Here is a 27,642-nt window from a genome sequence, read left to right on the forward strand (position 1 = left end):
AGAACATAATTCCCCTCCAAAACTATAAATCAATATATGTAAGACTTGTGCTCAAAAAAGTTTTGTTCTTAATTCTTTATTCCATTAAAAAAAGTTCTAACTCCTGTATTTTCTTTTTGTGAAAAAATATTTTATTGTGTGATTTTGATCCTCTTATGGACAAATCATTTTCAAGTTTTAAAAAACATTTTCCAGAGGATTCCTGTACGTGTAGATATAGATGATATAGTGTTACCACGTATAATTCTAATACCAATTATTATGTTGAATAATGGTAAACAAATCTTGTATATATGTCATGTTGAAATGAGATAATTTTCTTGTTTGTAGAAACAATATCAAAGTCGTTTTCAACTTTTGTAGTTCCCACTCCCAGGTCCATGGCTTTGCTCAGTCTTTCTTTTGATTTTCTACAATTCTTTTAGTAAATAAGAAAAAGAATGCATACTAGTGGCTCTAGTTTTTAAAATAACATAAAATGATAATGACTTTTAAAACATCAATAGAAATAAAATGATACCAGTCATTGTTTGGCCCCCAATTTTCTATTAGTTTATTTTATCGAATTTGCGTCTTGTTTTTTTTTGTGTGTATATGATTTAAATATAGTTTGCATATTATCGAAAAATCAAAAACATACTAAAATGATCCAATATCTAATTTGTTAAAAGCTATAAAACATTTTCTATTCAAATATTACACCTCTTATTTTAGGTGTAATGATATCATAAAATCATGAAAAGTGTCTAAAACGGAATTTATTGTAGGTTTTTTTATTTGTCTGGTTTCTTTTTCAAATAGTTTTTTTTGGTTTTAGAAACCTCGCATTTATAAAATAGAAGGCTAGAAGTAATAAAAAAAACTAATAAACTATTTATTTTTAATTAGTTTTGGATCCGAAGTCTATAAATATTAGCATAATGAAAAACCATTTTGATGCATGTATGTATATTATCAAATATATGTAGTGCCGATTCCTTGCAAAACTAATCCATAAGAACCATCGCTTCGAAGCAGAAATGTTGAAAATTTTATATTTGAAACTAAAAAGAAAAACTGAAAACATAAAATGCAATGTGATCATTATCAAATCATTAACATTTAACAGTAAGAAATCCAATTAACACAACAACTTTAAAACGATAATTTAACATTTCTTTCTTTGGTCCACCTTGTAGTCTCTGATATTTGGCACGAAATAACACTACAACAAATATGCACATTGTTAACCAGAGAAAAACGCTATCATAGGTCTTTGATAGCGTTTTCATGAGCGCTGTTTTAGGGCACTGTTATTATATGTACCCCATATACAATAGCACTTATTACGTATGCTATGTTATAAAAATATAACATAGCTTTAAGAAATTGCTATATTATCAAGATCATAATTTTGAAAAAATTTATACAACATTTGTTTTTTCGTGCTATGTTATAGTTTTATAGCATAGCTCTAATAAACTGCTGTATTATCAAGATTATAATTTTGCAAAAATTTATACAATATTTAATTTTTCGTGCTATGTTATACATATCTAATATAGCTGTTGCGAAATGCTGTTTTATCTTGTTTACTGTGCTATGGTATATTCTTTTATCATAACGTTTACCTGTACTTTTATAGCATTTTCTGATATGTGATTATAGCACACATAACCTGTTTTATAAAATCTCATAAAATCTGATTAATAAACGTCTCAGATCCAAAATACATAACAAAAGTCTCAAGAACATCAGTTTACCATCAAAGTCTCAAGAACATCCAAAATAAACAAGCAATCTCAAGTACTTAACATTACACAATAAAACCATCAGTTTAAGACATAATGACCTTGTTCTCTGGCCAAGCAATGCAGGAGCTAAGTGCATCTTCAATAATCTCTATTTCATCGGATGGCCTCCAAACTTTTACATTTTTCACCTTCACAACATCTATCCACACTTTAACTGCATTAGAACCCAAGCGAGTAAAGTGAACCTTATGTTCTGGATCATTTGTTCCCCATCGTCCTTCAGCCACAACCCTATTCTTTTCAGTTAAATCCATCAACTTGCACTTCTTATTCTCCTTGGAAATAACTTTATTAATGCGCTGCCATGTTTACAATATAAACCATCAGTCATCATATAATTAACAAAAACAACTTCATAACATATGAAAACACTTACTGGAGACTTCCTGAGAGGAGACTGTGATGGTAAAGTATTCTTTATTGGTGATATTGGACCCGTTGCATCATCAACAGGAGACTCAGAACCAGATGCAGACTTAGAAGACATAGATGCAGATTTGGCCTGCGATGCAGCCTTTGAAGCTGTTGCTGAAGTTTTGGACTCTGTAGCAGACTTAGAAGCTGTGGCTGCAGACTTGGCCTTTGATGCAGACAAAGAAGCATGTGATGTAGCATTCTGACCAGTTGGAGTTGAGGGATTTTCAAAATCAACCTTACTCAGGGGCCAAGATACGTAAGCCATCAAACAGTCCTCAAGAAATGACATTTCAGCTGTAGGTCTCCATAGTGATGTATCAGGCTGCTTTACTGAATCCACAAATACTTTAACTGCTTTTGGTCCAAGAGGAATTCCGTTAACCAACGCACTTGGTTCTTGTGTCTCCCAATGCCCCTCAGCAACAATGACGTCACCCTTAGACAAATCCAATAGTTTACATTTGTTTCCTTGTATACCCTGTTAAACACAATCAGTAAACAAATCCAATATAATTAATTAGCATTATAGACAGGGGTAATACATTGCTAACACATTGCTAGAAATTATAAATACCATAGGGGCAATGTCTTCCATTTGGATGTTGTTGTCTACCAGTCTACACTTATCAGTTGGCCATGCGATTATATGTCCAACAGCTTCTTTCATATGAAAGATCTTTTGTGCAGGTCTCCATAGAAATGCATCTGGTTTATATGCAGCTTCAACTAACACTTTGAGATCATAAGGGCCAAGACGACAGTCATTCACTATGTCATCCGGATCAGAAGAAAGAATCCGACCCTCACCAACATTTTCATCAATGTCAGACCAATCAACAAACACACACTTAGGATGTGCTCTTTTGTTTACACTCTGCAACAATTTCATGAGCAACTAAGAATCATAAACGACACTAAGAAGAATCACTTAGCTGATATGAAAAGAAGTAAGAATATGTTACTCTTGCAGCTGAGTTTTCATCCATTTCAGCTTCTGGTCTCTGTAACATAAACAAAAATAACATCAATTTATATTACTCTAACTGGCTGATGAATAGTAGAGAACTCTTAAGTATCTAACCTGATTCTTGATTCTGCCAAGTTCACTTTCCAAGGCATTGACCTGTTTTACTAATTTTACTTGCCGCTCTTCCATTTCAGCCATACACTTGCTCTGCATTGACCTCCTACCTTACACTCTTCTACTGAAACTCCTCTTGAAATATTAGAACAGTATCCATCTGGACCTTTAAAATGAAATAGTCGTTTGCAAAAAATCTTCTTCTCATTCTTGGACAAAGACCAAGGTGCTGCTGGAAGATATGTTCTCTTTCCTTTTGTGGTAGGATGCAACTCTTTTCTTAGACCAAGATGTTGAAGATCCTTACGAGCATTAAGACCATCCTTAGATTTTCCACAATGCAACAATGTGGATACAATGCTGTGAGTCACATTCTTTTCTATGTGCATTACATCCAAATTATGCCGTACTGGTAGATCCTCCCAATAAGGCAGAGTAAATAAAATGGATCTTTTCTTCCACCTTGATAACTCATCTTCATCTACTTCTACTTCCTCATCTTCATCGGATTCACTTTCATCATCATCACTGTCAAACACTGGTTCTTTATAGACAGTTCTCTTTCTCTTCATCCCAGCCTTTTTCACATTTCCGAAATCATTTTGGAAGTTTTTCAGATTCTGATGAACTTCATGACCAGTTAAAATTCTTGACTTTCTCCTATGCTCAACTTTTCCATCAAACCAAGTCTTCTTTTCCCTATATCTGTGTGTTGGAGCCAAACCTTTTCTATGACACATGTAGACATGTTTCCTGCTAAACTTCAACCACATACTATCAGTATTTTTCCCACACATAGGACATCCCATTTTACCTTTTACTTTACAACCAGCAAGATTTCCATACGCAGGAAAATCACTAATGGTCCAGAGAAGCATTGCCTTTAGAGTAAATGTACTTTTACTAAAAGCATCATACGTTAGCTCTCCATTCTTCCACAGATGATTCAAATCCTCAATAAGAGGTTCTAGGTAGACATCAATATTATTACCTGGTTGTTGTGGACCAGGAATCAATAATGTCAACATTATATTCTCCTTCTTCATACAAAGGTGAGGAGGCAAATTGTAGTTTACCAATAGCACAGGCCAGCTACTATAATTACTATTCTTCATGTTGAATGGATTAAATCCATCTGTGGACAGCCCAAGCCGTATGTTCCTTTCTTCAGCTGCAAATGAAGGATACTTCTCATTCATCTGAGCCCATGTAACAGAATCTACTGGATGTCGAAGTTTTCCATCAGTGCTCTTGTTAGTGTAATGCCACCGTAAGTCCTTAGCCATGTCCTCTGATCTGAACATTCTCTTCAGCCTTGGTATAATTGGAAAATATCTTAATACTTTCTGTGGGACACCTTTCTTTACCTCATTAGTCCGCTTATTAGTCTTCCACCGTGAAGCATTACATTTGGGACATTTATCAAGCTTCTTTAACTTCTTTCTGAAGAGGCAGCAATCATTAACACATGCGTCGATCTTTTCATATCCCATATGAAAGCTCTTTAAAAATTTCTTGACATCATACAATGATGTGTGAAAGACATTACCATCTGGCAACATGCTTGGCAATGTCTGAAGCAGTTCATTGAAGCTCTTATCCGACCAGCCATTATGTGTCTTAATCCTAAACAAAGTCACAATAGCCGATAACTTGCTGTGGTTTGAACAGCTAGGGTATAGTGGGGTTTCAGCATCCCGGATCTTTGCAAGGAACTCATCCTCTTGTTGGTCCTCACCCTCTGCAATCTCACTTAAGTCGCCCACAGGTTGGTCAGCTAAGTCACCTCTAAAAGCCAACTCTTGATCAAAAAATTCAGCAGCTTTATATAACTCAAAAACTTCCTCATTCCACTGAGTTGGTTTACTTTGAAATTCATCTACTGACTTCACATCTCCATGATGATACCAATCACTATGCACCTTGTATGCCTCATCCATCCCTCTTATTACAAGATGCTCAACCACAACACTGTTTAACTGTCGTACTACATTACGACAGTCTTTACAAGGACATATTATCATTTCTATGTCACCTAAAGCCGCAGACACATCCCTTACAAATTTCCAAGCTCCACTTTTATAACCAGGATCAGCTCTTCAATGGATAATTAAAGAAAAAAATCATAACTAAAAGAACATCTTAAAGTATCCAAACCCAAAATAAAACCTAATTATGAAATATAATTCCTTACCTGCATAGATGCACCCATGCCTTGTCCAACATTATATGTTATAATATAAATTTTAACCTTTATAGATAAAATAGAGATACATATTATACAAAGCTCACATTAAGCAACAATTCAGACAATACTGCACTACTTCAGACACATACAGATGCTCTTAAACCAATATCTAACTGTGTAAAATCTCACTAATCTAATCACTATTTATACGAATCAGACTCAAAGGACAAAACATAGCAATCACCAATATTCGTGTGTAATAATAATGTTTAACTATTGGTTGAGTGATACTAACCTGTTGTGTGAGTACAGAGAAATGAGAAGCTTCAGTTCCCCAACATTTCAATCACCAACACTTGGGAAAAAAAAAAATCGTTCAGTTTATGAAGGCGCAAATACTCAAATCCAAAAGCTATTTTTGAGTCAAATCTGTAAATAATCGAACCCTAACAAAACAGATGGATTCGAAACTCCACATTCTCAAAATCTGTAAATAATCGAACCCTAAAAAACAGATAACGAAATAAATCTAGATAAATCGAACCCTAACAAAACAGATAACTAAATCTGACCCTTATCGAAATCAAAAGCTGTTTGAAATCACAAATAATCGAAACAAATAACGAAATTAGGAGGAAGAAGAAAGACATGCCTCAAAAATGGATTCGAGCTATCAATTGCGATGGATATGGAGATTTAGGGCGAAATTGGGGCTTTTCACAAACGGCGAAATTGGGGCTTTTCACAAACGGCGATAAAACTGAAGAATTGATAAGAAATTTAGAAGAATTTGAGCACACACAGAGAATTTAGAAGAAGAAATCTTCTTAGGTTGAGCTTAGGTTGTAACGAGAGAGAGAGAGAGAGTGTGTCGAGTTTTTGGGTTTTTTTTTTATTTGGCGATTAAGTGAATAATTTCACTAAGTATTGGCGGACAAAAGTCACTTTTGTTTCCCGCTACATAATTTTCCTATCATAACGTTAATAAGATGCTATTAAAAAGTAAGCGAAAAAAAATCTCATCTTTCATAGCAGTGACGGAAAATGAGCTATATCCGTCTGCTATCAATGTACATATTTGTTGTAGTGTAATTTTGGTCTTGTCTTTTACATTTCTAGGTTGTTGTCACCAAACCATTTATGTATTTTTATGGTTTTCCCTTTTTGTTGTGTGTGACATTTTCTTAACAAATGGTCGAAAATCGTGAGCAACTCACCCATCTTTGTGTAATTGTGTTCAATTATTATTTAGGTAACGTAATATATATGAACAAGCTAAGCTGGCTGATGTGTGCATATATTATCATATGCATCAAAGGATGTTAATATTATTAAATAAAGGAGGAAATGTGCAAAAGGCAAAAGGCAAAATTAAGACCGTGGGCCAATCCTCTCGAAACAAAAAACAATGGGCGATATCCGCTGTTCTTTCTTCTTTCTTTCTTGACATTATTATTTGTCCATTACTCAACTGATTATTTTGTTATTTTTTTAACAAAAAAATATAAAACTGAAGCCTCAGCCGCTGTATAAGAAAGCTGCATATGAATTTTTTAAAAATATATTATTACAAAAGATTCAAATTATTTGATTACAATTTGTGTAGGACGACACATGGTTTTGAATCTATCTCTACGGAATTTCTATGAAGTATTATTAATATAATAGGAGCTGTTTAAAAAATGAGCATACAAAATTGAATAAGTTCTTCTGACGAAAAGTTTGATTTTAAAAATTGAAACTGTGATCCACGGCTATATATAGCTATACCGAAGATCCAAGAATCATCGTACAAATTCGTTTAATTTGGATCAAGTTGCTGTGTTAATTTAATTTTAGAAAAGTGGTTTAATGTTTATTTGACATATATCTTATTGCATGGACGAAGTATGTAAGAAAAGACATATCCCTAAAGTTATTAATTTCAATACTAATATTACAAAATTATGGTTGATGATACATGTCCATTTTAAATTAGGTTCAAGTTGCTTTCAGATCACAATCTCTCCTAGTTTATTGGCTCATAAAACACACATATTCCAACTATCATATATAGTATACTAGTTTGAAGCATCTAATAATAGATAATACAATTAACCATTAGAGACGATGCCAATTTTCTAGCTATGGTTCGTGATTCAATTTTAATGGAATCCACTAATGAGTAAATTAGAAAAAAAGTGGTGACACATCAATTGATTTCATTGACACATTTCTTATTCTTATTGAAGAAAAAGTTATTTTACCAATATATGTATATATATATATATATTTAACGTTTAATTTAGTTTATTTTATCACTATTTTGTTTGTTTTTTTAACATTTAATTTAGTCAAAAAGACTAACCACTAGTCTAGGTTAACTGGGCTCTGGTGGCTTTCTTAGCACCATCAAAATTTCTCAATTTATTTAACTTTGTTTCTCTTTTTTTTCGGTACATCCCTCTTTTTTTTTTTTCCAACAACATCAAATCTATTTTTCCAGATCCAGATTTGTAAAGCTTAAATATTTCCATCTTTAGATTAGTGGCTTGATTCCTGTATTTTAGTCAAACGCATCTTCTGATCTAGCCGTCCTTCCAAGACAGAGGTTGTCTTCAACTGGTTTCTTCATTGCCTCAGATAAAGAAATCTCACCATTGTAGGTTTAGATCTCCTTCTTTTCCTCGTGAAAAAGTCTTTAGGGTTTGAAACTCTCTCACCGACTATGTAGTTCCACGCCGGAGCAACAAAAAGAGGTCGCAAGACACTTTATTTCGGATCTAGTATTGTGGTTAGGAGATTCTTGTATTATCATTTGTGTGAGTTTTCTTGTCTCAGATCTGTTGTAAGTTTTAATTTTCAAAGATTTTCAGTTTTAATTATCTTGTTTTGGAACTCTAATTTCTGATCCAGGTTGCAATTGAAGAGATGTTATGTTTTAAGTTGTTTGGGTCTTTTTCCTCTTTATCTTCGAAAGTGTTTTGTGTTTGCCGGTTTAAGCATCTAGAACGATTGATATCCTTACCGGTTCTTGTATTTCATCTTGTAATCTCATTTTGTTGTTATTAATGAAATCCTATTGTGGAAAAAAAAAAGTTTGGTTGATGGTAAAAAAGAAAATTGTCCCTTTTTATGCTAATTACATCTCACCTATTACATACATATTCAATTGTCATTTATAACTTTTTCTGATTTTCTTATATATAAAAAGTAAGAAGATATGGAGAAGAAATAGGTAAAAGAAGGTAAACTTATATTATAACTTATAGAGTGCAAATAAATTAAAGTTGATGTTATCCTTTGCTTCATTTTTACGATAAGTGGATGCTATGTTTACCTTAAAAATGAAACGAAATAAAAACTTTAAAATATCAAATAAAACACATATAGTTTATCTAAGATAAATTTAGCAGCACTTTTTAAATAATTATAAGACTAGACTAAAATTGTTCAACAATTTCTTTTTCATACTAATAATTATAAAGAAAAAAAAAAAAAAAGGAGATGGATAAGACAAGAGACCACACACAAAAATGGCACGATTGGGTCCCACAATAATTAGAATCTAACGCTCAGAAACGAAACGATTCCATCTCTTAAGTTGGTGGGACCCATCGTATTTGTGCGTCATCATCATCACTATCATCCTCTCACGCATACTGTATACGATTACGTATTTGACGTTAATTTCAGTGTAATCAATAAAACAGAAGATTCGTGAAGGTATGAAATGACGCAATTATCCTCAATCTCCTCCTATATTTAAACACCAATCATATCTCTCTCTCTCTCTCTCCTTCGTCTTCCTTCCATGTCCGTCTCTGATATAATCTAAAACCAGAGAGAGAGAGAGAGAGAGAGAGAGAGAGATATTAATTTTCTTTTAGACATTAGTCTTTTTTAGTTTTTTTTTCTTGGAGTTTGCTGAGATCATCCGTAGAGAGAGAGAGAGAAAATGTTGGGAATTTTCAGTGGAGCTATAGTATCGCCGCCGGAAGAACTGGTGGCTGCCGGAAGCCGAACTCCGTCGCCTAAGACTACCGGAGCTACTCTAGTGAATCGTTTCGTCGATAAAAATCCCTCAGCTGTTTCTGTACAAGTCGGAGACTTTGTTCAGCTTGCTTACAGCCATCACAACGAGAGTCCTCTCCGCCCCAGGTCAGTCAGTAGTCTCCGGCGTCTTTTTTTTTTTTTAAAGTTTAGCTTTTTTCTTTTCTACGATGATTCCTAAGTTTTCTTCACCGTCCGATTATATCCGATCCGACGGTGATGAGATCATCATCGTCGAGCCTTTTAATTTTTGCTGACAAATTAAAAAATACAAGAAAGTCAATTGCATATTTGCATGTAGTATATATGGACCATATATATTTGATATTTCATTAGATAATTTTGCGAAGAAGATATAATTAATGAAATTATTATAATTATGTAGTAGATTCATATTTTGTAGATATCTTTGTTTTATATTATTTCTATTAGAGCACACACATTGGTCATCTTTTGGTGAGTGTCAAAAGAATTAAAAAATAAAAATAATAGAAAGATGAGGAAAGAGAGAGACATCGTGTCTCTGCCCAGACTTCTACAGATCCTCTAAAATCTCTCTCTCACTATTTGTCATAAGTTGATTGGTTAATTTTTGAAAAACAAACAAAATTTAAATTAAATAGTATTATTATATTTAAAATATTTTTGGAGAACCTATTTTCACAGGATGACCAATGTGTGTGCTCTTAGATTCCGATTTGTGTGATTCTTTTAAGCACTCCACTTAACTTAGGGTGATGTATCTTTGTGGTGTGGTTTGGTCTGTGGACCATAAACAATAATAATTCCAAAGCCCAAATGAAATTTCTAAAATTTTGTATATTTTTAGGAAATATGCGTATACAAGGTACGTCATAGGTAGATGATTTATGTAAATGTATCGATCATAATTAATTTGTATGGATAATTCTGATAGGAAATATACTAATACTTTAGGTACGTTACCTTATCCAAGTAAAGTTAGCTTCGTTGGTTGAAAAGTATGTTGTGAATCAAATAAGATGATTCATCATGTATCTCTCTATAAAAGGTTTAAAGTTTATTAGTACAATATTTAGATCGTAGTTGACTTTGTCGGTGACGGTGGCACAAGGACACGTCTCATAAGAGTTGTCTTTGAGTCACCAAAGATTCACAAGCCTCCTATGCATGACTCATTAAGTCATTTTAGCTCAATTGCTCATGTCACTTATTATTTATTAAGATCATTTCTATGCTGTAAGTATTTTAAGTCCCAAATAAACCACTTGCAACCTAACTTCAACAACCATAACAATGACTCAATTAGACAACATAGGGTAAGAAAAATTTACATTTCCAAATTCATCGCAAAATCTCTACATGGTTACAACTGTAGGCACTGTATTTTGGATATGCCATATTATGGCCACTCTACTTAAGGCAGCTTTGTTTGGTCCACCAAACCCTACAATATAATTAAAACCCACAACCATTTTATAGCCTTATGAAACTATGATGCACCACACTCTATCTTTAGCTTTTACCCATATCAACTCCAAAACATTCATAATTGTATGTCTGCTTTAACATCCGATGCTGACTCATCTCTCTGACTATTCTCCTCCCTCATTTATAACTTCAATAATTGCAATACTTTTTCTCTAGATAGGTTTACAGTTCTAATCCTTAGTTTGCTTACTATTTATTTGACTTAATCATATATAGGCTTGTCTTAAGATGTTTTTTTTGTAATTGGTACAGGTCATTTGGAGCTAAGGATGAGATATTCTGCTTGTTCCAAGGCTCACTTGACAACCTAGGAAGCTTGAAACAGCAATACGGGCTTGCAAAGAACGCAAACGAGGTTCTCTTGGTCATCGAGGCTTACAAGACTCTCCGTGACAGAGCTCCTTACCCGGCCAACCACGTTGTGGCTCATCTAAGTGGGGATTTCGCCTTTGTGGTCTTTGATAAATCAACCTCCACTCTGTTTGTAGCCTCTGTAAGTTCTCTTTCTAACCCTCAGAAACACTTTTTTTTGTTTGTAAACTAGATTGAATTCGGTGGTAAAAATCGTTTTGCTGATTTGCTGCAGGACCAAGTTGGTAAGGTTCCATTGTATTGGGGAATAACAGCTGATGGGTACGTGGCATTTGCTGATGATGTTGACTTGCTAAAAGGTGCTTGTGGCAAGTCTCTTGCTTCTTTCCCTCAAGGTTCGTTTTTCACTCTTTTAAGTTAAAGATTTTGGGGTCATTAAATCTCAGTTTAAGCGATTTCGAGTTTTGAATGGTTGTGCATGTGTGTGTTGCAGGCTGTTATTACTCGACGGCGTTAGGTGGGCTTAGGAGCTTTGAGAACCCTAAGAACAAGATCACTGCCATTCCTGCTAATGAGGAAGAGATTTGGGGAGCCACCTTCAAGGTGATTGATTCTTCAAAAACAAATCAGATTTAGTATTATTCTTTCTGTTCAGCATCAACAAAAGAGGCTCATAACACAAATTTTGGTGGTGAAACAGGTGGAAGGAGCAACAGTTCTTGCAGATTGAGAGTGAAAGAGAGTAAAAAAGAAACAAGCTCAATGTCTCGTAAATCTCGAACTGTAACAGCAAAAAAACCAAACAAAAACAAATAATGACGTAGAAAACAAAAAGCTGTTCTAAGAGTTCTGTAAGCTATCAATGGTTTGGTGTTGATGTGTGTAGCGTTATATCATGTCTTATGTTTCTTTGTACAGCCCGGTGTCTGTCTTCTGCTGTTTTTAGTGTCTTCTTCCTAATAAGTTAATGTCTCTGAAACCAAAATTTACCTTCTCTTGATCCTCTTGTCTCTGTTCATCAACTGTTTCTCTAGTAAATCTCACAATTCTCAATCTGTCTACATGAATCTGTAAGAATTAGGATTAACGGATCTGGATCATATGAGTTATAATTTTTATTTCGTAATCACAGCATTCAGGTTTATTATACAGAGACAACAGTGGTGAGGGAAATAGATACAAGAACCGAAACAGGAACAGCTTCTGAAGCTTCACGTAGACAGTAAGATGTAGTAGAAGGCAAGACAACTCTAGTTCATGTGTTGTACAGATTAAGATGCAGGACAGATATCCTCCAAACTGTCGAAAAAACCCGATAAACATTATGATCGAGACAAACTTTTTTGTGAATTCTCTGATGTAGCAGATTCAGTAAGATAGAAATTCATACCTCTCCCCTAAACATTCAATAATGTCGCTTGTTAGAGTTGATCTCTTATGCTTTGTAAAAGCCAGAGATGCGGCTTTTCTCAGCAGGCCAGATGCAGCTATGCATCCCAAGATGGCTGGATTCTCTGAGGGACTGAAATGTTTTGTTTTTAGAGATTGTCAAAAACACTTTGCTCTACATTGATCAACGACTGAGCTAAAAAATGATAGAGAAAACTTCGTGCAGAGCAAACAAGAGGAGGTATCTTACCTTTCAGGACCTGATCTAAGTTGTTGCGCCCATGACAAAAACACTGCGACACTAGATGAAACCAAAACCATGTAGGCGACTATTTAGTGGCTACAAAAGTTCACTCTTAACCTGATCAAAGAATGGTGAACTCACCTCCCAGAGAGAATATCGCCTTGTCCACCGCAGCGCCTTGGCGAACCATATATGCTCACTGATTTTACTGCATAAAATAGACATGATCACACCTTGGGTTCTCTATCTGAAGGAGAAAATAGATATGAAAAAGTTACTCACCTGTCTCCCCATTGCTTATAAGATCAGATTTCCCTTTCCTGAGAATTGTCACGCCACCAATCCTGAATGACAAAGGCGTCTAACATTATTATCATTAAATTTTACACCGCAAAACACCAAATGAGAGCCTGGGGAAGTTGTTTGGGGATACTCCCCTCTAGATGATTTAGAGAGATTTACAGATCCTAACTCTCTCTTTGTGGATATGTGAAGTGGGTTTTGTACTTACTGTTTGGCCAGAGAACGTAGCTGATCTTCAGCATTCTGTTCATCTACTTCACAATTAAGCACTTTTTGAACTAGACGTTTATACTCGTTCACATTTGGGGTTAAGACAGCAAGCGGATAGCTATTGACAAGATCAATGGAATTTGTTACAAGAAACAGCCCGTCCTACAGAATCACCATAAAACAATCAAAAGATTTGGGATGAGAAGAAAACCAATTGATCCAGTTTTATGTCACTGCTTACCCCATCTACAACAAAAGGAACATTGGATTTTTTGGCAAGAAGCATGATTTTACTCACACATTCCTGAAATACAAAGTCCAAACTCGTCAGTCCATCGCCAAAGATTTGACAAATCAAATTCTGTAACGTGATGAAGCAGTGGCAGAAGAATCTGTACCAGGAGAAATGGATCTCTTCCCAAACCAGGACCAATCACAAGGCAATCAAATCTTTCCATCCATTTATCGACTTCCCCGAGCACTTTATCTTGAACAGTTCTTTGATCTTCCTCACTGAGTTGACTACATCCAGAATACAAAATATTGAGATTACGAAAATGGACGTACGGAATGAAAGTCACACAGTAGAAGTAGCATAAACTGTTGACAGGAGCATTCACCTGATGCTGTACGATTCCTCAAGAACAGGGTGAACTATAAGCTCAGGACTATAACTCTTTATAACAGGAGCTGCGTCTTTCGTGCAGAAGACATGAGACAAATCAGCACCCTACAATTGTGTACGGAGTAACTTAAACCAAAGCTGAACAGAAGAAAGAAGCTGTGATAGCTAATAGAACGAAACTACATACAATTTTTAAAGCTGAAATAGCAGCGAAGTATGGAGCTCCTGTGTATTCACGACAGCCTCCAATCACAGCTATCTTCCCTGACACAGATCAAATTTCTAAAAGACTCAAACTTTGAATCCTCAAAGTTCCAACTTTTGGTTCATTACAGATCACACACTCAATTGAATAATCCAAACACAGAAACCAGTAGCAATTAGGTAGAGACGAATGAGAGTACTAACCAGCTTGGCCTTTGTGTCGTTTAAGATCAAGAGATGGCGTCACAGTTCTAAGGACACTCTCAGCGTCGGCCTCCGATGTGGAACTCATTGCTCTGATGAGTTTGGGGCGATGGATTTGTGATCCACAAAGCGCTCGTATCAAAAACTGTTGCCTTCTGAGCACACTTGAAGAAGAAGGTAATTGACAAGTCAATCGTCCCAAACCAATGACAACACCATGTTTCACCAACATCAGATTCTCGTTGATTCTACAGAACCCACCGCTTCCGATACATCACCGAGTAACGAAGCCTCTATTTCGTTCGGAGGGTCTTGTGTAAATATTTTATAGGAAAGGCAAAAAAATAAAAAAGCAGACTTTTTCTCAGTGTCGGAGGTTTTGAGAGAGAGAGAGAGAGAGAGAGAGGGAAGAAGATGAAGCGGACGGTGATGGACAAGCCTTTCCTTGAAAAGGCTGAACAATACGAAAGATCTCTTCAGTCTTCTCAACAACATCAACAACAAGGTTTTGTATTCTCTCTTTCTCAATCGCTCTGCCTCTGTTTCGTTTCCAAAAGATATAGATTTATGCTGTGAATGATTGATTGCTTAGTTGATGATTCATTTGACTTTGGAAGTTGTCAGTGTGTGTTTCGGACTATCTCATGATGCGTTAACGATTTGTGGATAATCCCAAATCGGATTCATGTGAAAATTTCAGATATCTCAGTTTTTGTCAATTGGCAAAAGAAAGTTTCAACCTTTATCTTCTACAGTCCTGAAATCTTGCTTTGGTTCTGATTAATAGTAACAATGTATAACTGCAAGATGTTTGTTTCCATATAGTGTTTGGGATCAATGAGCTTTCTTTGTTCTTTAGTCGTTGTGTCTCAATGGATTCCATGGTTTTCTAGAAGTTCTAATTGTGCACAATACTCAGATCTTGTAGATGAACAAGTAGAAGCGAGGTGGGACGACAATAACAATGTCGAGGGATGGGAGGAGAAGAGGTAGTTCTTTAATCAGTTTTACTTGACAAACCTATGAATGTGTAAGGAAAGAACCTTGTCAAAAACTTTCTTCTTTATTATCTTGATCCTGGATCATCGTTAAGATCATCAAATCTGTAACTATCCACTATTTTCCTTGTTTTCCTAATCAAATCACTTATTAGGATCATATCTCATTATAGACAGATTGCCTAAATCATTTTTGAAAGTTACTACGATTATGAACCATCTTTTGATCTCTCTAAAAGCAACCTTACACAATCTCTCTTATGTAAGAAAATAATTGACTGAACCGCAACAGAGTAAATATGATTATTAAGAGTTGGACCAAATCATTAAAAGAAAACTAGCTTTGAAAAACCATTAGTTAAACAATAATACTAAAAGGTAATCTGATCTTAGCCGGTACGCAACCTCTTCTCGGATCTCACTCTCTGACTTACATTGAATCTTGTCCCTAGACAAAATAACCATGTGATGTGTTGTTCATCATACACAAATCTCCGGCATGGACGGCTTCGAGTGTGAGCTTCGTGCTGCGTACAATCTAAAATTTACTCTTCTTTAATCATTACAAGATTCCATCTGTTTGTTTATTGAGTCTACCAAACTATATTACACATATTTGGAGTCTTGGACCCAAAAAACAAAACGCTATATTCGGTGAATAAACACAAAACGCATTAACCGTTTTAAAAGCGCACTAAAAAGTAGTAAAAGCTACGCCGTCTTAAGCCCCACGACTCTCACTACTTTTAAGCCACGCGCCACGATCGCGTGTGTGTCATCTTTTGGATCTACGGGACCCCCGCCAGTTAAAAGGACCCACGCACGATTCACTCACACATACTCTCTCCAAGTCTTTCCCTTTTTACGAAACCAAGACTAGGGTCAAGAAATGCTAATTACACCTTTGGGATTTGTATTTGCTCGCTTAATATTCCCAAAGGCTTCAACCAAAGCTGCTTCTTTCAGCCTCCTTACTCGTTTTCTCATTCTGAATCTACTGAGAGAATAATAAAAGTCTTCAGCTTTTGCAGTTTCTTCTTCTTCAGATGTCGAAGTACCACCCATCTGTGGAAGACGATGAAGCCATGCCGCAAGTCTCTGTAGTGATTAAGAGATTCAAGCGTTTGAGGGTCGTGTTCGAGCCATCTCTAGGAGTCTTGGGTTTTTTCTTGGTGGGTTTGTGTTTAGTCTTCAGCTTCTTCTACCTCGATTACAGAACCGTGGCTAAGACTAAAAGTCATGACTTTTCGGATCAATCGGAGAGATTCCTTTGGCTCAAGGAGCTCGATGGGTTTGTAGAGAACAACACCAAAGTTGGGTTTCTTGAAGAGAGTGGGAGTGGTTGTAATGTGTTCGATGGTAAATGGGTTTGGGATGAATCGTATCCTTTGTATCAGTCCAAAGATTGCACCTTTCTTGATGAAGGATTCAGATGCACTGAGTTTGGCAGACCTGATTTGTTCTTTACCAAGTGGAGATGGCAACCTAACCATTGTGATTTGCCCAGGTTTGTTCTTCTTTACAGTTTCTGCATTTTTCTCGGTAGCTGAATAGAGTTTGCTACAGAGTCTTAAGTCGCTTTCAGTATTCTTCGGTGTTTTGTTGTTATCTCTCAATTTCTTGTCCTGCGTGTTCATTGTGATGTCATCGAAGATTTGTATTATATGAACCCGTGAGACACATGAACATGGATCCAAAGAACATGTATAAACTTAGTTTTGCCTTTGAGATTGTCTTGGATTAGAAATGTTATGTTTAGGATTTAGGAAAATGTTTTCAGAGATTAGTAAATGTGTCTTTGATTTCAGTTATTAAGCTCATTCATTATGTTATGAAATGGTTCAGATTTGATGCGAAGTTGATGCTGGAGAAGCTAAGGAACAAGCGGCTAGTGTTTGTAGGAGACTCAATTGGAAGAAACCAATGGGAGTCTCTTCTCTGTATGCTATCTTCTGCTATCAGGAACAAGAATTTGGTTTACGAAGTGAACAATAGACCCATCACAAAGCACATGGGCTTCTTTGTGTTCAGGTTTCATGACTACAATTGCACTGTTGAATACTATAGAGCACCTTTCTTGGTTCTCCAAAGCCGTCCACCTAAAGGATATCCAGAAAAGGTTAAGACGACTCTTAAACTGGAGACAATGGATTGGACTGCTGACAAGTGGAGAGATGCGGATATATTAGTGTTTAACACTGGTCATTGGTGGAACTACGAGAAAACTATCCGCGGGTTAGCTTCTTTCTTCTTTGGTAACATACTCAGAACTAATCAGAATTGGTTTGGTTCCCTGACTGATCTTTGGATTTGTGACTGCGCAGAGGTTGTTACTTTCAAGTAGGAGAAAAAGTGAGAATGAGAATGAAGATAGAGCATGCACATAGACGAGCTATGAAGACTGTTATGAGATGGATACAAGAAGAGGTTGATTCAAACAAGACACAGGTCTTCTTTCGCACATTTGCCCCTGTGCATTTCAGGTTTGTCACGCATATATAGGACTTCTAGGATCGAATCTTAAGCTTTCCATTCAATTGATGTCTTGTTTCATTCAGGGGAGGAGATTGGAGAACAGGGGGAACATGTCATATGGAGACACTGCCAGATTTTGGAGTCACTCTGGTTCCACCAGAGACATGGGAACACATAAAGCTCCTTCAAGATGTCTTGTCATCGTCTCTTTACTACTCGAAAAGATCAGAGGCAGTTAAGCTGAAAGTGTTGAACATAACAGCCATGGCAGCTCAAAGAAACGATGGCCACCCATCACTTTACTACTTGGGCTTAGCTGGTCCTGCACCGATCCGTAGGCAAGACTGCAGCCATTGGTGTCTTCCTGGTGTTCCTGATTCGTGGAATGAGCTTCTTTATGCATTGTTTCTTAAGCACGAAGGTTATTCAAGATCAAACAGTGGCGATACAGACAACTTTACATAATGAAACTTTGGTGTAGAAACAGCTGTTGCAGGAATTATAGCGGCTGAGAGATTTTGATTGGGTGGAGAATATATGTAATTACTGACTAGGTTAAGCAACTTTGTAAAAATTTCAAAGATTTGAGTGACCTCATCATATCACAGATCATTAGTTCACAAGTGTTTTGGTATACAATGATTATGTTACACTTGCAGAACTTTATTTTCCTTTTTGATTATAGAATACATCAGAATACCAACAACACTCTGATATGGAATTCATTTCATATGACCTGACTGTTCTTCCAACTCTTCATCTGTTGCAGCTCTCAGCCTGAAATGCACATCAATCGGAGTATCACAAAACTTTTGGTTCTTTTTCAATTTGTCATATTAGCAGTTTTTTTGTTCAACCATATCGTTAGTATTTTAGCATCTCGGTATATTTAAATATTTTGTGTTTGTGATATGCTAATAATCATAATTGTTGGAGTCTGTACAAAACTCTAAAAAATGTATGAACATGTTATACGTATATATACAAATATACACTATGATGGATCCAGGGAAAGGTCTATGTGAGGATGGCGAGACTCGTTCCGGAGGTTTGTTTATCTCAACTGCTAGCTGAAACAACTCAACATTCAGCGAGTTAATTGATGGGGTTTGGGATATTCATGAGATTTGAAGCTGGGTTTCTATGCAGATGCTTCAACCATAATCATCTCATAGGCGAATGTTTTTCTTTAGTTACTTGTGAATTTTAGTGAAGATCTTCAATTTCTGAAAAGTTTATTTAGTGAAATCTGATCTAAGATTTTAAAGAAGCAGAGAGAGAGAGAGGCTTTGGCGTCGTGGTGGTGATTCTGATTTCTTTGATTAAGCCGATATGGTTTTGGTTCCTCAGTGCTTCAATTAGCTAAAGAACTGGAGTGGAAACGGCGGGGGAAAGGTTTGAGTATCTTAGGTTATCTAGCTCGAGAATTGTATCAAGAAGAAGATGGGAAGATGTAATGTAAGGTTCCTCAGCTTGTATATAGCCACTAGACCTGTTTTAAAAATTAGACTCAAGTAGTCGAAGTTTATATATGCCTCGTAGATGTGTCTGCATTGTCTGATTCTATTTTCTTGTGTCCTCTTGAGTTTCTTATTAGCTTTGTAAGTGATGTAATACTAACTATTTTAAAATTTAACAATGCTCTTGTGTTTTGTATGTTGTTTATGCCTCTTGTTGCTGATTGAAATCTACAGATTCAGCTTTTGTGCCTTTTGATTCTGATTATGCTTTAGCTTGAGAAAGCGAACTTGAGTTGCTTTTTCCCGATGCGAATATATACGAGAATATATTGATTTTCCAAGTTTTCTTCTTTCTATTACTCTATTTAGTACCGTATAATTAATATTTTTGCAATCTATAAAAATTAGAACTAGACGCTCCCAGTTCCAGAGACTCCAGAACCCTGGCGTGTATGTTGCAATCTGACTCATCCTCTCCAACGTAACACAATCTGACCGTGTATGTTACTTTTCCAATCACCTTCTCTATAAAATTCTTTAAAAAAAAAAAAATTGATTATTCACAAAACTTTGAGATAATTAAAATTTTATTTAATTATGATTATATATATATATATATATATTTAAAAATTAATTGACCTATAAAATCAAACTTCATATTTAAAAGTTTATTAAACCTAAAACAAATGGATAAATGGATAAAACATAGATGACATAATGTTTATTTTCTTGTTGCCAAATTTTGGTGTAGAAGAAGACTTTTAACAATAACAAAAACATAATAATAAAAAACAATAAATGTATGTATACCAAATTCAACAAATTTGGTGGCCTATGTAAAAGGTGAACGCTTACACGAATTTCTTCACTAAGTCTCTTGTAATTTCTAAATAGCACATGCTTCTTCCAAGATTGATTAGTTTCTTTTAATGTTTATTCTCTTTCAATGCTGGAATCTTGTCAAAAGCGTAGAGACCAAGCGATTGAACAAACGTTTTTATTAGTTCTTTTTAAAAAACAAACGCCTCTATAACTGAACTATTAAGGAAACTTGAAATAACTATTTCTAATATACAAAAAAAAAAAAAACATAGAGCATGAGAACTATTGTTAACACCTCTGAAAAAATTTTCCATTCCTATTGTTTATCTTTTGAGGATTAAGAATTAATCTTATACATCAATATGATGCAAGTCAAAGATAAAGTGAAATGAAAAGTCAAACGATGGATGAAAATGAAAATGAAAATGATGCCACTTTACATGCAGATGTCTTAGCTTAGGTTTTGAGAAGAGAAGAGATAAGAAACAAAACTCGTAAATATCCCAATAGAAACAAAAACAATAAAATGGCACTATGTTTTTTTTTTTTTAAATTGATTAAAAACAAACATTAACATAATTTTTATTTTATTTAATTTATTATAATCAACTCGATAATAGTTTCCCCCATAACTGCTAGGAAAGTAAAAAGTACAACGTTTGAAGATAGCTTAGCATTAATTAGGGAGAAATGAGTTTTTTTCTTTCTTTTAGTTAGTAGTGTAATGGTCATTGCAACAACATCTAATAGGATCTTTGGGGGTTCGGCTTACACAATCTCCTTTATAAAATCCTTTTTGAGTACAGTCCACGAAACATTCACGCGATCCGTATTCTCCTTGCACACACAAATGGTAGCAATGATCATATGTGAATTTTTCAATCTCTGCCCCTACAAAATCCCGTGAAATATATTAAATATAGAGTTAATTTCTAGATAGGGACTTTTTTCAATGACATTTATAGTTTTTGCCATTTCATCTTAAAATTTATAGATTTGCTATTTTTTAAGATTTAGAAACACAATTTAACAAATTATGTTTGGGTTTTCTTGGTTCTATTTTTTCTTAGGGTTTAGTATTTGATATGAATTATGTATTTTAGCAAAAAAATTTATAAAAACACACATTTTGAAAAATAAAAAATGGCAAATCTATAAAATTTAAGTGAAAATGGCAAAATCCATAAGAATCCCATTAAATATATGTAAAGTTATATATAACACTCCAGACAATATTTTGAATGTTTTAAATATATGTATGAACACCCAAGATCAATATCTATATATGTTAAGTTGCTTTTAAAAGCGATCAATGTTTATTTGCAAATAACAAACAAAAATTGCTGAATATACCTGAGGTCAAAACCACATGGGGTGAGAGCGAAACTGCTAATATAACAATGTGAAGAAAGATCACAAGAGCTTTTGTCATACCCATGATTATATTTTTCTGTTTGTATAAAGTTAATTAAAAAAATATGTTATACTTTGGATCTTGAAGAAAGACCCCACTTATATATAACTCTTGCAGTCTTGGGAAATCTCATTTTACCAAATTTATTTAATTTTACTATTAAATGTTTATCCCATTTATGCCAAAAATATTGTTTTGGTCAAAAAATAATATTCACATTTTTTTTCTCTATTTTGAACATTTGACTATACTTATGCTAAACAAATACTACAGTATTACTTTGGTTAAAAAAGTATTAACATTAGTATTACTTTGGTTAAAAAAGTATTAACATTTTCTGTATTTTAAACATATCGTTTGACTATATTTATGCTAAAAGATACTATTATTTTGGTCAAAAAAGTATTAATATTTATTTTTTGTATTTTAAACATATACTATTCGAAAAGACTAGAGACAGTTTAGCTGAAAGTGTTGACCATAACAGCCATGGCTGCAGCTCAAAAGACACGATCGCCACGCCACCCATCACTTATTCACTTACTTGGGCACATCAGCTCTCTCTGATCTTTTCGAGTAGACTAGTACTATATGTTCAAAATACAAAAATAAATGTTAATACTGTATTCACCAAAATAATAGTATTTTTAGCATAAATATAGTCAAACGATATGTTCAAATTAGAGAAAATAAATGTTAATAGTTTTTTTTTCTTCACCAAAACAAGAGTTTTTGGCATAAATGGGAAAAACATTTAATATAAAGTAAAATTAATAAATTTTGTAAATTGAGATTTTATTGTTATATATTAATTATTTTTTTAATAATCTTATAAAAATTAGATTTTAACCCGCATGCCTATTTTTTAAAATTAAAATATTAAAAAATTAAGTTGTATATATATATATGTGTCATTAGCATACTTGTAAATATGTTCTAATTTCAGGATTTATCTGCTAAATGTCTCAAAAAATGTATATATAGATTAACTTTGTAGCTTGCCAAGTATACTTACAAAACTTAATATAAATACCTAAGTTCGCTCTCTCTTTTTTAGTTACATACATATACGAATTCAATTATGCATGCACATATACTAAATATAGTTTGATTTTGACTTTCTTTTTTAGTTACATACATATCTATATTATTATTTTTAAAGTACATTTTGTGTTATGTCTTTGAAGTTTTGATTATTTAATTTATTTTATTTACAACATTAACCCCTAAAATTTTTTCAAAACTAACATTATTACCAATTTTGTTTCCTAAATATTTTACATTTCATTTCAACTAAATAAATAACAGTAATCAATATGGAAATAGAAACTATCATATATTTAACTACACATTCTGTTGTATTTTGAAGATATTCTATATCTGAATCATTTGCAAACAAAGAAAACAACAATTTGATTCTCATTTTGTTTTCTAAAACCTGTGAGATTTGATTATTAACGTAAGAAAAACTTCAATTAACATTTAACATTTAAACTTAAATACAAATTTTAATTATTACGAATATGTAAAACTAAAAAGTTTAAAATACTATATAATGTGGTTATATAGTAGATGAATTATAAAGATGACATGTTGGAATTAATAAAATATTATTATATTTGTGTTAATACGGGTTAAATCCTCATTTAATTATTTATCAACACTACTAATATTAAAATATTTGACATAAAATTAGGTTAATTTAACTAAGATTGTGTAAAATGATTAAATCATTAGGAAAAATGTGACTTAATCACAGCATATAAATTACTTATTATGTATTTAGATCCTTTAGTTTTTGTTATAATAACTAAAAATCAAAATAGAATCTCAAACACTAAACAAAACAAAATAAATATAATAAACAAATGGTCATGAAGTTTATTGCGGATTAAAAAAATAATATAAATATTTATCCGCACAACAACCAGAGTTTTTAGTTATTTGTCTATTTACAAAATATTTAATATTTAATAAATAGATACAACATAAATATAAATTATAATAAAAGTTATATGTCCGCGATGTACCACGGGTTAAAATCTATTACGAATTCAATTATGCATCCACATATACTAAATATAGTTTGATTTTGACTTTCTTTTTTCTGTTGTCTGAAAAAGAGTTCCGATGGAGATGTAATTGATTGTATCAACTAACCTTCCATCACCCACTCCTTCGAGACCATGTTATTCAGGTTTTGTTTAACTCTTTTTTTTTGTGAATTAATTATTCAATAGAAACTTTTTCAATAGCATTTATAATTTTTGCCATTTCACCTTAAAATTTTTAGATTTGCCATTTTTTAAGATTTAAAAACACAATTTAACATATTATGTTTGGATTTTCTTGGTTCCATATTTTTATAAGGTTTAGTATTTGATAAAAGTATGTATTTTAGCAACAACAAAAAAACACTCACACATTTTGAAAAATAAAAAAATGGCAAATCTATAAAATTGAAGTGAAAATGACACATTATAATATTTGAGTGAAGAAGTGAAAAAATTCATAAGAATCTTTTTTCGTTTATTCTTCTAAAATAAGTTTCTTTAAGTTATATAAATTTTGTTTAAAATAAAGTATGTAGGAATATACCACAAACAGGAAAACAAATTTGGCAAGTGTGGCATGACACCAAAGAAGAATGTCCAGGAACGGTTCCCGTACGTCCAAGAAACATCATCCAACAACTCCAAATGTAGATGAAGTCGCCAATATCTAAAAGATAATATATTACAGAAATATGGACTTTTTTCAACATCTAAAAGACAAAAGTTAGGCCGAAAAGTTTGATAGCTCATTGTGAATGATTTTACTACTCTTTTGGGTTTACAATGATCTAGAAATTAATTATACAGATATATATGATGAACCTTTCTCAACATCTACTACATCAATGTTATATAAAATCTGATTGATATAGATTTATATTCAAAATAAAGTAGAATTAAATGTCAAAAATACTAATATAGGTTGTATGATAGATACTAGATAGTATGGGGTTGGGTATCTTATGAACCATGTCATTATTATTATAGTTTTACTTATGTTTTGTTTCAATTTAACTGATGTTTTGATTCAATTTTATTTATGTTTTGCTTGAGTATTACTTATGTTTTGCTTAAATTTTGATTTTTATTTACTTTGTAAACTAGGAGATAACTGGTGTTACAACACACACATATGTTTTTTTTTTCTGAAAACTTATAATATAGTAGTAATAAAAAAATAAAGTTGTATTTATTCTGAAAATGTATTTTTATTTCAGAAAGTGTTCTTTTAATATTGCAATTGGTTGGTAAATCAACATACATGTTTTTTATATGACATGTATACTTTGTATGTATGTTATTAAATTGATACATCGAGGGATAAACATAAATAAAAAAAATACTATGTAAAATACACACGGTTGTGTAATTGATTTTTTAGTTGAAATTATATGTTGTTTGAGAATATAACTAAACTAGTAGTCATATTATAATAAACTAGGTTCGGACCCGCACGTATTTGCGGGGTTATGTTTATAAACAAAATTAATTTTATATATATAATCAAACTTATACTAATTGAAATTTTAGTTTGATATTTGGTTTGGTTTATTAATGTTTGAAAATTTAAGATAATAATGATTTCACCAGTATCTTAAAATTTGGAATAACATAACAGTTGGACTAGTAACAAACTAAATCAAATAAATGATTGGTTAGATTCTATTAAATTTGTGAACTATCAAATTAGATATATAACCGCTAACAGCGATGAAAACCCGTTTGAAACATATACAAATATTTAGGGATAGCCGTAACTCTCTTTTTGTTTTGTCATGTTTCATTATGTCCTACACCCGTTCTCAAATTTTTGTTGCATAACAGAAAGCATTCCCAATTTGGGACATTCCGGATATGGGACAAATTTCCGATTGAAAACGGGAGGGAACCGGACGAATACATAAATTCTCGAACTCCTGTATGAAATAAACATAAATATAATTCATAGTATATCTATATATCATATGTTTTAATAAAAATATTATAAAATTAATTGACTTCTTTATTCTTACTATTTTATATATGTTTCACCTATATTAAATTATGTTTTTTAAATACTTTTAACTTTTACATAACATATTTTATGTATTTTTTATTTTTATTTTATTTTGAACTTATGCTAGTTCAATTGAAAATAGTAAGAATTATTTATTTAGTATGTGTAAACATATTTATATAGTATAACCTCATTAACACAAAATTTTGTCATTTTCATTTATGAATATTTGGGTGTCTGAGTGTTAATCAGTACTTTAAGATTTGGATTAGAAATTTTTATACTATGAGTCATCGTTACCTTGAAAATTTCGTTAGAAATTCAAGGTCACCATGACTTAAAAGACTATAAAAAAATTTCAAGGTGCTCATGTTATAAAATTTTACTGCCATGTGTGTTTTTTGTTTTATTTTCCATATACATCCCAAGTTATAGTACCATTTTAATAAAGACTGTTAACATCATATATTTGGAAAAATAAAAAAATAATATAATTTACTACATCCAGCTGATTACAATATAGTCATGGAAGATTAATTGTACATATATAGTTTATGAGTACCTCTTGCTGGTTTCAAAAGTTAATTAATGTTAATGCAAAGCTCAACTACATACTCTAATAAGAATTTTCTACAGAGGTTTCTTAAATAAATCAATAGAAAAACTGAAGAAAACAAACGATAATATAGTATTTTGTGACTTACCGGATTCATATCAAAAATGTGGATTTTGTTAAGCAATCAATTGTAATTTTCTTGTTTTGCTGATGCTATGTCAATTGAATGAACACCCGCTCATACCATAATCCTCCCTTATATACAATCTCTAGGTAGAAAAATGTATGTTTTCGAAAAAGATCTTAATTTGTTTATGCTTATATACACAACAGAAAATTATAAATTTAACAAATCATAAGAATCATAAATCATAAACTGAACATAGAATCATAAATCATAAACTTAATACAAAGACACTTTTTTTTTTTTTTTTTTTTTGCAAAAACAAAGAGATACAAACAAAAATAGTGCTAGAGTGGTGTATATGATATGTGAATGTTAGGTCGATTACTCTATTTATAAGCTCGAAAGAGTAAATATTTTTACCTTTACGTTTAAAACTAAAAAAATTATATAAAATCTTTTAAAAACTTATTTAGTTTTCAGTTAATGCATATACAATATGTTTGAATCTATATGGATAATTAGATTTGGATTTTGAACTAATTGTCTAGATTTTCCTATTAAACCAATGAGAGTAAATATATAAGGTTAGTTTTAGAAATAATCCCTATATTTTAGAAATTTGGTAAATAATTACTGATTTTATTTCAAGATTTATTAAAATAAATCATCTATTTAAATTTAAATTAAGTTATTTTCAAAAATACTATTTGAAATTAATTAGATTCATTTGTTATAGAAATCTTGTTAAATAATAAGTTACATTTTTGGCATGTTATTAATTGCGTAAATCTCTTATTAGTTTATAAAATTTTAATAACTATATAAATTCAAGGAATTATTAATAGAAATAATTTTGTTTTTCTTATAATATTTTAGATTTCATTTTGTAATCTTGTTGGTTTTAATTTTTTTTATAGTGACGGTGTGTTCTAATTAAATTTAAGGAGAAAATCATTAGTTTAATATTTAATTTAGAAAAATATTTGGAAAACTTAATATATTCAAAATTAATTATTTATGATTTATATCCATATCAAAATATATATACGAAATCTATAACCAATTATAAAAAAGTTAATCATTTATTTCTTTAATAGTTGTTACCATTGTTTTTGGGAAGTTTAATTTTTTTTTTTATGTAGGCAAGTGGCTCTGTTTGGCAACATGGATATATGTTATTTTTATTTTTTTTAATCTCTAAGTGTGCTTCCCATTTAATAGTATAGATAAAATTAAAAAATAAATATTTTGATCTTAGCGTAATATTA

At 32.6% G+C, this 27,642-nt stretch overlaps 6 protein-coding genes and 3 long non-coding RNA genes across 9 annotated transcripts; 4 read left to right on the forward strand and 5 right to left on the reverse strand.

Moving 5' to 3' along the window:
• Positions 1 to 1,374: 1,374 nt before the first annotated feature.
• On the reverse strand, positions 1,375 to 5,837 carry LOC147929294 (uncharacterized). Its single transcript, XR_015577573.1, has 4 exons — positions 5,775 to 5,837; positions 5,486 to 5,542; positions 5,058 to 5,388; positions 1,375 to 1,579 (listed from the first exon to the last, which is right to left on the reverse strand). It is a non-coding gene; the product is annotated as an uncharacterized LOC147929294 (long non-coding RNA).
• LOC147929295 (uncharacterized) lies at positions 1,661 to 3,225 on the reverse strand. The gene is made up of 3 exons (XM_087480394.1): positions 2,785 to 3,225; positions 2,170 to 2,688; positions 1,661 to 2,092 (listed from the first exon to the last, which is right to left on the reverse strand). Exons 1-3 carry the CDS (start codon positions 3,097 to 3,099, stop codon positions 1,817 to 1,819), a joined length of 1,110 nt encoding a protein of 369 aa, XP_087336520.1. The 5' UTR covers positions 3,100 to 3,225; the 3' UTR covers positions 1,661 to 1,816.
• LOC147929296 (uncharacterized) lies at positions 3,348 to 4,630 on the reverse strand. Its single transcript, XM_087482325.1, has one exon. It carries the CDS (start codon positions 4,593 to 4,595, stop codon positions 3,348 to 3,350), a length of 1,248 nt encoding a protein of 415 aa, XP_087338451.1. The 5' UTR covers positions 4,596 to 4,630.
• A 2,223-nt stretch (positions 5,838 to 8,060) lies between the features above and the next one.
• Positions 8,061 to 8,581, forward strand: LOC147929297 (uncharacterized). Its single transcript, XR_015578322.1, has 2 exons — positions 8,061 to 8,280; positions 8,375 to 8,581. It is a non-coding gene; the product is annotated as an uncharacterized LOC147929297 (long non-coding RNA).
• Positions 8,582 to 9,333: 752 nt separating this feature from the next.
• LOC104735976 (stem-specific protein TSJT1-like) lies at positions 9,334 to 12,278 on the forward strand. The gene is made up of 5 exons (XM_010455880.3): positions 9,334 to 9,619; positions 11,234 to 11,474; positions 11,568 to 11,688; positions 11,787 to 11,896; positions 11,994 to 12,278. The coding sequence occupies exons 1-5, from the start codon at positions 9,417 to 9,419 to the stop codon at positions 12,021 to 12,023; spliced, it is 705 nt and encodes a 234-aa protein (XP_010454182.1). The 5' UTR covers positions 9,334 to 9,416; the 3' UTR covers positions 12,024 to 12,278.
• A 117-nt stretch (positions 12,279 to 12,395) lies between these two features.
• On the reverse strand, positions 12,396 to 15,223 carry LOC104770265 (ATP-dependent (S)-NAD(P)H-hydrate dehydratase). Its single transcript, XM_087481882.1, has 11 exons — positions 14,473 to 15,223; positions 14,252 to 14,328; positions 14,060 to 14,169; positions 13,838 to 13,961; positions 13,681 to 13,743; positions 13,438 to 13,601; positions 13,209 to 13,270; positions 13,068 to 13,134; positions 12,933 to 12,983; positions 12,684 to 12,815; positions 12,396 to 12,592 (listed from the first exon to the last, which is right to left on the reverse strand). Exons 1-11 carry the CDS (start codon positions 14,702 to 14,704, stop codon positions 12,565 to 12,567), a joined length of 1,110 nt encoding a protein of 369 aa, XP_087338008.1. The 5' UTR covers positions 14,705 to 15,223; the 3' UTR covers positions 12,396 to 12,564.
• Positions 14,838 to 15,630, forward strand: LOC104735977 (uncharacterized). The gene is made up of 2 exons (XR_759513.3): positions 14,838 to 14,977; positions 15,392 to 15,630. It is a non-coding gene; the product is annotated as an uncharacterized LOC104735977 (long non-coding RNA).
• A 677-nt stretch (positions 15,631 to 16,307) lies between these two features.
• On the forward strand, positions 16,308 to 18,651 carry LOC104735978 (protein trichome birefringence-like 11). Its single transcript, XM_010455881.3, has 4 exons — positions 16,308 to 16,977; positions 17,316 to 17,705; positions 17,795 to 17,953; positions 18,029 to 18,651. Exons 1-4 carry the CDS (start codon positions 16,517 to 16,519, stop codon positions 18,408 to 18,410), a joined length of 1,392 nt encoding a protein of 463 aa, XP_010454183.1. The 5' UTR covers positions 16,308 to 16,516; the 3' UTR covers positions 18,411 to 18,651.
• Positions 18,652 to 20,797: 2,146 nt separating this feature from the next.
• Positions 20,798 to 21,722, reverse strand: LOC104735979 (defensin-like protein 49). The gene is made up of 2 exons (XM_010455882.2): positions 21,581 to 21,722; positions 20,798 to 21,118 (listed from the first exon to the last, which is right to left on the reverse strand). Exons 1-2 carry the CDS (start codon positions 21,663 to 21,665, stop codon positions 20,937 to 20,939), a joined length of 267 nt encoding a protein of 88 aa, XP_010454184.2. The 5' UTR covers positions 21,666 to 21,722; the 3' UTR covers positions 20,798 to 20,936.
• Positions 21,723 to 27,642: the final 5,920 nt, after the last annotated feature.

The sequence above is a fragment of the Camelina sativa genome, chromosome 13, assembly GCF_030686135.1.
Source record: "Camelina sativa cultivar CO46 ecotype springtype chromosome 13, ASM3068613v1".
NCBI lineage: Eukaryota > Viridiplantae > Streptophyta > Magnoliopsida > Brassicales > Brassicaceae > Camelina > Camelina sativa.